Raw genomic sequence first — 9259 nt, 5'->3', positions numbered from 1 at the left:
ATTGATAACATGATACTAATGAAAGCTTAATGACCTAGGCAAGCAAGTACATGGATATACAGACGGAACGCTTTCAATATGTCTTCCGATGCAAGAGGCATTGTACGCTTAAAAAAATGTGATTATTGCTATTTTTTATGGTTCGTTTTTATGCTAATGCAAACAACGAGATTCTGTGCTTTTTTATACGTTCCTGCTAATTTTCACCACCTAGTTAGTATTTTTAGATGAAGGTTATCGTTTGTGGACAAATTTTGACCAATGACATATTTCGTACCCATAATTGGCTATTAGACATCAATCCATATAGACTGAGTGTGTAAACCTGCTTCCCTAGAAGAAAGTAACATTAAACTAACTTTTTTGCCAATTGATGTTCATTGCAGGTAAACGTCTAGCGACGTTTAAGACGTTTTATAGTCTCTTTTCTACCTTTATGCCTACCAAATCTAGCCTAGGTAATCCGTAGCATGCACACTGAGGGCTCTGCACCTATCGTAGTTGTCTCCCTGACCAATGGCATCTCTTCTATTTTTTTACCGGAGCGACCTAACTGTCTGCCATTTTTTTTTACTTTTTATTCGCTTACTATTGAAGAACATGTCGCGATTTCTCATTTTTATTTAGGAGATCTTCCAATTTGCGCGTCACACGTCTAGGCTATATAGTTGAAACAAACTTACATTGTATTCGGCATTATCGGTAACGCTTTTGTTATCGACTTCCTATTGTTTGTTATTTTGTGCCAGTCCTTTCGGAAAAGTATTGCTTAACAAACAGTCAGCCAAACTGGATTTGGTGATTTCCTAAGCAAAATAGTCTACTGAACGTTAGGCGCATACACATCCATGGCAAGTGTATGTCGGTCAGTCTTATATTTTCCCGGATGTATAACCTCGCTTCATTATGTTTCACAGTATCACGATTTTTCCATCAGCATTTAGGCCCGTAAAAAGGTATCGTACTGACTACCTTACAAGGCGGACAAAGAGTGCGGTAGGGACGGGAGCACCAGCACCAACCAACCGGCCGGCTTTAGGTCTTCCTAGTCTACTTATGACTATCGTGTTAAAGCAGGGGCATTATCCTGATGGCCTGCTGAGCCTCAATTTGTAAGGCTCAACCTATCTACCTTCAGGGTAACCCTTAACGCCCCATGAATATGCTCTTGACCATCTTCGCTTGGTGACCCTGGGTGACCAGTCTGGCCAAAAGCCCCGAACACCGAGAACCGGTAACACTGGGTCCGGCCTATTGTTCTGCAAGCCTACGCTGTATTCTGTTCTGGAGACAGTGGCATTTTCGGCCTGTCGGGCTAAACTAGGCCTGCCGGGTGCAGCTTACACGACATGGTCGATTGAAAACACCGCTTCAGCTGCTGCTGTCTCGGCAGGCTTGTTGAGGCCGCCAAACGAATACCTGCAGCCCGGTATAGCCCGCCTATAAAAACCGACTTTCTGCTTGTGAAGCCGAAGAAGTCTTAAAAGTTGAATGGATTTTTAGTGTGCGAGTTGGGCTGGCAGGCAAGAAATAGTCCTTGTCAAAGAGTACCGAAAACAAGGGCCTAAGCTGCAATCTTGACTATGCTACTGCTAATGCTGTTAGCCTTTTTGAACTAACTATTTCGATGTGGGTGTAACAAGCTGTATCAACAAATGTAAAATATACTAAAAAAATAAAACTGTAGATAAGTAAAAAAAAATCCGTAAGGTAAGTTGATAACTGATGTCCTTAATCAACTAACGCCACATGTTGCATGAATTTCATTTATTTGAAGTATAAGTTCCATGAGTTGTGAACCCAATTTTTTTTAACAGTCAGAGCCGGGATACTTTTTTGTCTAAAATATATAGATACCAAAAAAATATTGTTGTTGTTTTACCTTTTCCGTGGGAGATACAAAAAAAGGTAGTTTTTTTACTGACCGTGAACGCTTCACTGGAGAGCCCATTTAAGCTACACGCTTTGGGGCACTATAGATGGTAGATTCCAGAACATAAGATGAGGTGGCGACAGCCTTCCCTTATAAATGGGTTGAAAAGAAGTTAAAATTTAGTGTTACTTGCGATAACTTTCTGCCAGTAATCACAATGCTAGAAACTATGGAAATACTCAGGCGTTCGACAGAACCTTTATGTCACCGAATGCGCCACCATTCGGCGATCTTTTAAGTGTTCGCTACTACTGCACATGAGAAAATTTCCGATTTGTACTGGATTGATACAGGCTAGATTAGTTGGCAGCCTATCGAAGTGATAGCAAAGCAACGATCACAGCGTACCTGTTCAAGCTAAATATACAAATGCATGAACCAATCCAGCTTAGGGCTTAGCCAGCATACAGTGCTATGTCACCACTATATGCGGATGATTCGTGACCCGCTTTCAGTGAAGAGACTCATATACCATTCTGCAGTCGCTTTACCTGATTGTCTTTTTTTCAGGCTTTTCTCTAGCGCGTTGTCGCTGTTACAACATGAGCAGCAAGAATTCATGCAGTTTCTGCTCCTGCGGTCTCCGCTATTCGAAAATGGCAGATTTGTGTTCGCGTTTCCGCGGGCTTCAGCGGCGGTTTACAGAGTTGTTTTCCACAACACCCACCTTTCTCATTGCCGACCTGACCCCGAAAGAGCGAGCTCCTTTCGCTTCAGTTTTCTGTCCTCATGCGTTTTTTTACCGCTACTGCGAGCGCCAGCAATGTGCCTGTACTCGGACCAGAAAAAAAGCTCTTCTTTCGATCCTTGCGGTTTCCGCGCCCTTTTTCGCATTTATCTGCGCTTGGATGCTTTCAATGGCATCTCACTGGCTCGTTCACCTAGCTACCGCAGCGGTAGTTGGTACCAATGGCGGCAGCAGTAGCAACCGCGTCGAATCGTGAGCGAGACAAACCATTACTCTGCATATTATCATCAAGGTCACCGTCATCACAATCATCATCGTTGTTCCTGCCATCAACATCAAGGGTAGCGCTGTCGGCGTCAGAAGCTGTAGTACCACAACTCCCCTGTGTCCGCTCGCTCTTAAGAGACGCCGCATCTCGACTGACTGGATAGCCAGTCTCCCAGACATCGCATAGGGAGCGCTGGTCCGCGTAATGAATGAGGCCCATCAGACGGCTGCGGGCAGGTTCTGCTCTTTAAGTAGCCAAGCCTTTGCCCGCTCCCGGAACAACCAAGCACGATAGAAGGGGCTCAGAGGTTTAGAGAAAATGGGCGAAATCTTCAAGCGAAAAAGGAACGGAACCATGCAGGCAGCATCTGAGCCTTTTCCTTTCTTTCTTTTTTCCTGCTGAAGGTTCCGTAACTGTGTAGGAAATGTCGAAGGTTGTGAAGGAGCAAAACTCGTGTATGCGGGATTGAGGCGGCCCGCTTGCCCGTTGGCCTAGCAGCTGATCGTCCGACCGGCCGACAAAGATTTTTTGCAACCAGGAGAACGGGAAAAGTAAACCCAATGTTAACTGCTCTGGTCTAGCAGCTACCACCGCCTGCCTGGGCCTTTGGACTCATTTCGCAGTCTTGAGTACGGCCATTCTCAGACTAAGGGGGACGAGTCGGATCAAGCTGAATCAAGCCACCGTGCAAGGTTAAAAGAAAGCACAATCACTAATAGCCGCCCAAACGGATTCAGTCGAGTCTGTGTTCAAGATTTAAATCATCGGTCGCAGACAGAAAAGGACCAAAGGACCATTTAGCTGGAGAAGCTCTCTGTCAATTTTCCTAGGTGTTCATAAAAAAAACTCGATGCATCTTTAACACCGTTCTATTGGGTTACACACAATAAAGAAATACTTGTGCATTCTCACATTTGATTTTCAACTTTGTCTACATTGTATAAACTCAATCAAGAGCAGGTGTTACACATTCCGCATCCTTCTTCGTTGTATTTTGTATGTATGTAGATCGCAGCTGCGTACATATGTTTTCGTAATTTAGGTTAGCGCATTGTACGGAACCGATATAGAGTATCGAAAATACTACTCCCAGTATACGCGTTATTGATGTAGCTTCTACTATTCCTCCAAAGTACGCCTTCCTTGACCCTGTTGAAATGTTTGTTGCCTGCTGCCCTACTGCCGCGAGCCTGCTTGCACTAAGTTCTATGTGCGCGTATTATATTCAATCCGATGGCAGGAGCAACTCTATCACCGTTGAAGATGGGTGGCAGGGACAAAGCGTCGGCAATCGGAAAAAGAGTCATTCATATCTTTACTCAGTGGCTCGTTTTTCGCATTGCGTCACCGCTGCTAGGCTAGGCCAGCCAAGCTGGACCAAAACATAGTAGAACCAAGGCAGGGCAGCAGCTCTGATGTTCTTTTCTTGCTTCTACATCGCGCGTGCTTTTATTTTTTTGCGTTGTCCTTTTGCGTCCCACTCACGTGGAAAGGAACGAAAAACCGGAAAAGAAAGATAACTCCACGGATTCAGACGAACGAACGACCGATCGACCGCCTGTACAAGGAATGTGCGCAAGTGTACCAACTTCCGCCTCCTCCGAGTCAACTGGTCCTTGGAGACGTCGGAGCGCTTCCCAGGTTTTGAAGTGCTTCCGAGAAACGGCCATACTCAACAGATCGACATCAATACGAAGAGTAAGTACGACCCGATGGCTCAAACCATAGGCCACTGCTGATAAGCAGAGGAAAAGAGAAGGCAGCATTGGTAAACGGCCAGAGGCTAGCTTTAGCCTGCGGCGGGCCAATACACGAGAACGTGACACGGAACGTACGCAAGCAAAGGGTTGCAGCAAATAGTTCTGATGTTTCAGAAAACGATCATTATCATATAATCGTCGTTGTTGTGCAATTTCCGAAAGAGATGGGGTTGACTTCATTTTTGGTGTCCGCCGTATACAACAAGCAAGACAAAAGGTTACTCACCTAAACGTGCCCAGTCTGATACTACTACTACTACTACTACTACTACTACTGCTACTGCTACTACTACTACTACTACTACTACAGTTGATAGAATTTGCCACGCGGACACCTCGACGTGAATTCCTGTACGATCGGAATGCTTGGCACCCGCGTTGTCGCGTTTTCATTTACATACAGTGCGAGTACTTCGTTATAGTGCGACTGAATCGCGTACGACATGGATACTTTTCAAGCACCTTGTGTAACTCGTACTTTGCTTGCCGCAGTAATTTAATGTATAACAGCAAGTAACTAGGGTGTGCCCACGGCGCGACCTGGTCAAATGACCCGTTTCAAGGATCTGTCCATCGGCGTAAAGACGTTACAGTAACAAAAGGTACTGTTTAGGCTACTGGAAGGCCAAGTGGTGGGCGTCGCGCGTTCGATATTTGCCTTTTCATCTGGTGTGGCGTTTGAGGTAGGTAAGCTAAAGATGAGCTGACGTGGGCTCATGGATGAACCCATGCATAAACGGACGGAATACTGAGTCTATAAAAAGGATGTGTTTAGGTTGCCAAAAAAACCCCGAAAAAGCATAGTGATTGAAAGACTCATGCTTGCGGCTTGACTACCTTGCCATAACGCCTGATGTCAGCAGACACCAAGGTCTCCTGTGCTTGAGCTGTTATCCTGATTCTCATTCCGCTTTGTCGGCCAGTCGTGCTAGCTTTGCTCGTTGGTGATTTGACGTAGACCGAACGGCACATACGCTTCGGATACTGCCTCTCCTTCTGAGTCGTTGAACGCGGCGACATAAGGCGCCTCGTTGAGCTGGTGCTTGTTTCATAAACCATGTAATGACCAAAGTTTTGTTACGCGGGGAGTGATAGATGGAGAGTAAAAGGCATGGTAAAGTTTTAGATGAGAATAACCGTTTTCATCTACATGGATCTATCAGCAACGGAAAGGTCCGTTACCTTGCTTAATTATTTGGTTCATCGGAACATGCAACGATGCATAAATAAGTATGAAACTTGTAAACGATTTGGATTTTTTCCGGCTAGTTGGTAACCAGGAAACATGTAACAAGAAAAGGCAAAATAAGCACTGTCATAGCTCCTACGATACATAACTTTCAACGCCATAATTTATCAATGCGTGTTCGTTTCAATAAAGAAAGCTGAATCAGATAGGAAATGCTTCTCTGATCAACCTGCTTACCTTGCCGTATGGCAGCCAGCAGCTGCTTCAGGCCTGTCTACTCTGCCGTTTTGCCGTTACATAGTTTTGAGCATAACTCCTACTACTAGCTACTTTGCGAGTCTGTGTGTTTCAACAGATAAAATAATAAATGGATCTTGTCCTCGGTCCGGTTGACAGCGGTGTGGCTGGCAATTCCCCGTGCCCATCTTATGGCCATAGCCCCTGGCTTCGCTTGACAACGGGGGCGTAGCGTAGGCGGGTTGGTAGGGCTGAGTTGCCTGACTGCCCAGTACCAGCAGCTTGCCCTGGCGTTTCTTGCCATATTGGAGAGAGAATCGAAGAGCATACGGATAGTGGATGCTGTGGTGCGACTCAGCAGTTTGCGCAGAACGCCCAGATCTTCTTCGAGCTCTTCCCTTTTTTTTAGGTAGACACGCTGGAAGGCAGGTATCTAAGAGTTCCGAGTGAGAACCGCGCACTGGAGGACGGACCGACCATCTCGCCAGCTCCGACCGATCATCAACCAAACCCTGCTCATCTAGGCGTTTCTTCCTAAAGTCCTGACGTAGGACCTTCGTAAACTTAGCCTTCTGTTCCATATCCATGACAGTCTGCCACTGCGGCCGTCATGGGCTCTCGCTGCGTTCCATTTTTCAAAGATGGGTGGAAGGAGGGATATTATAGCCGAGTCGAGAAGAAAACAGCTTCGTCACGCCGTTTCGCTCTGCTTCTGCGGTGTACCAGCTGTAGGAAGCGGAAGGGTCTTGGCGTTAACATAAAAGGAAGGAGCAAGGTGGATCGAAAAATGCAAGTTCTAGGTAGAACTGTCACTGCCCTACCAGGTGAAAGCCTTTCTGCCAGCACCCTTCTATCCAGCGTTCCCGCTCTTGGTGGAAAGCGAACGAAAGACGAAAAAACGCCCGAGATAAAAAAAACTTTCTCATTGAGGCTTCCACTCTTTTCGTATGGTTCGGCAGATGAAGGAGGAGATGAGAGAAGTCAACGACGTTCGTCTACGGGCGACTAGCTCACGCTTGCTTCGATGATGAGAAAGGTGGTCCCGCTATAAGCACATGGACCTGAAAGGGGGATCCGCGCAGACAAAGCGGGATTGAATGGAGAGACCTTACAGTCGCATATAGCGACCGGAAAGATAGTGCAGCTGGGGCTGAAGGGCACAAAATAGTCCATGGAAGGACAGTCGACGTAAAATAGTATTATCAAATAAGCGTGCGCACGATGGCGGTAAACAGGATATCGGGAATACCTGGGGTTTTGTAGACGTTCGAGCCACAATGAGACAAACGAGGAACGTCGACAGAAGAGAAAGTCAAGGGGAAACAACGAGAGAGCTTTTAGCAAAATATCGAAATACTCCAGCATATAAACGAAAGCCGATCCATGGACAGAAACGTGAGCCGGCGCACGCTGGGGCCTTCGAGTGCCGTAGGAGCGGCCGTTTTAAGGAAATGTTATTGAAATATTGTCTAGAAAATTGGACAGTAATACTAGATAAATGGATAAAAAGAAGAATCAGTCTTTCTCATAACAGTATGTAAATCTAAGAAGAATAGACGCTCAGGTTGAATGTATTATAATGAGAGTGGATAAACTACAACCGGCAATCGGAGTAAATCTAACTCGAGTTATATTGCAGATTTGTTGCTATATATGAGACATGTTAGCGTCTGTAGGCAATTAGATATATATATATATATATATATATATATATATATCTATGACTAAACAGCTCTTTCTACAGAGAGCTCAAATAAACAGGTACCATCTACTTTACCAATAAATGTATTTTACTTTATTTCATGGGAATGCCACTATATCTATAATATTTAGAAGAACAGGTAAATATAAACACGAATTAATTATATGCGATGAACTGATTCCAAAATAAATGATTTTCCTACAAAACTCCATATAAAGATAGAGGCATCGCAAATATTCAGATAGCGACACCAGTCTTTGTTGAAACTTGGTGCAAAGTAAATCTTTGGTAAGAAGTTCTTTTTGTGATTAAGTGGTCGACAGCTTGCTTTTGTGCATGCTGGTACGGTAGTACAAAAGGAGAGAAATTAACATGTTGGCACTGCCATGTTGTTTTAACCCTTTACACCCCCTCCTTTTATCCCCTCTTCTCTTCTCTCGAACAGTCCGGTGCTCAGCCTTTTGCGCCGGTAGAAATAATGGTGAAACGCGGCGAAATGTACTCAGGAAGGTGTGCGCTCAGATCGCTGATAACGACGCGATACCGCTGCACTAATGGTTTTCATAATGCGCTTGCCTGTTCTACGGCTTATGAAGACTATGTTAACGCGACCTACAAACTCATGCGGTAGATAGGCCGAGCAATCGCCGGCTTTGCGCCCTCTAATACGGGGATGACATCTTTTAGGCTCATCGAATAGGAAAAGTTGTAGCCGTCATTGAGGCAGACACCGTGGATGTAAGCACCCCCGGGATCGGAAAGGCCAGAGGCTGGAACAGCTAGACCGGCTTGCACAAGGGACTTGCTAATCTTATTAATGTAGACTCGAGCTGAATATTACGTGCGTCTACCTGAGACAACCTCCTTCAAACTTGCACATTTGTCCAACAGAAATATCTTAGCAAAAGATGAGTGAGGAGACCGAGCTCGCCTTGGTTGTAAGAGAACCAGCAGCGGATGGAAGATTACGAACGCAAAGTGGGCTAATATAATGGTGAAGGACTTATGATCGTAGTCTTCGGAAAGCAGCTTGCAAGACTCTCCGAGTCACCGCGACACTACGTCAAAACTGCCACTCCTTCTATCCTAATTTTATAGGAAACTTTTACTGAGTTTACCACTTTTGTCCTTTCCGGCTCAACCGTGAGGAAAGTCAGGCTTTAGCTTTGTGCTAGGGGCATTGCTTGCTTGAGATCGTCACGCAGTTACTGTCACTGCGTCGAGTAATGGAGCTTCATTCGCCCTCAGACATCGGCTGGACGGCGACGATGGCCGCGGATAAGAGGCCTCTTGTGAAGCGATGTCAGTGACAGTGGCAAAGGCAACATTCATAGCGAGATTGACTCCAATGTGTATCCTGAGTACACAAAAGACAATAAACGCGCGCCAACTCGAGTCTCGGCGAACGATAACTTCACATGGAGCGTGCTCCCCTTTAACCTTCAAGATAGCGATTTCCTTGCTTGCCACACGGTGATACCT

The 9259-nt window shown here is 45.5% G+C and overlaps 1 protein-coding gene across 1 annotated transcript in view; it reads left to right on the top strand.

Annotated features, from left to right (window-relative positions):
• The first annotated feature begins 4458 nt into the window (after window positions 1-4458).
• LOC111266075 (protein O-mannosyl-transferase TMTC1) overlaps window positions 4459-9259 on the top strand; it is a 54742-nt gene continuing 49941 nt past the window's right edge. Inside the window, exon 1 of the mRNA XM_086970779.1 lies at window positions 4459-4587. Coding sequence (XP_086826905.1) covers window positions 4459-4587 — 129 coding nt within the window. The remainder of the gene's footprint in view (window positions 4588-9259) is intronic.

The sequence above is a fragment of the Varroa jacobsoni genome, unplaced genomic scaffold (assembly GCF_002532875.2).
Source record: "Varroa jacobsoni isolate VJ856 unplaced genomic scaffold, vjacob_1.0 scaffold_1049, whole genome shotgun sequence".
NCBI classification, from domain to species: domain Eukaryota; kingdom Metazoa; phylum Arthropoda; class Arachnida; order Mesostigmata; family Varroidae; genus Varroa; species Varroa jacobsoni.
This window is presented reverse-complemented; position numbering and strand designations above follow the sequence as displayed.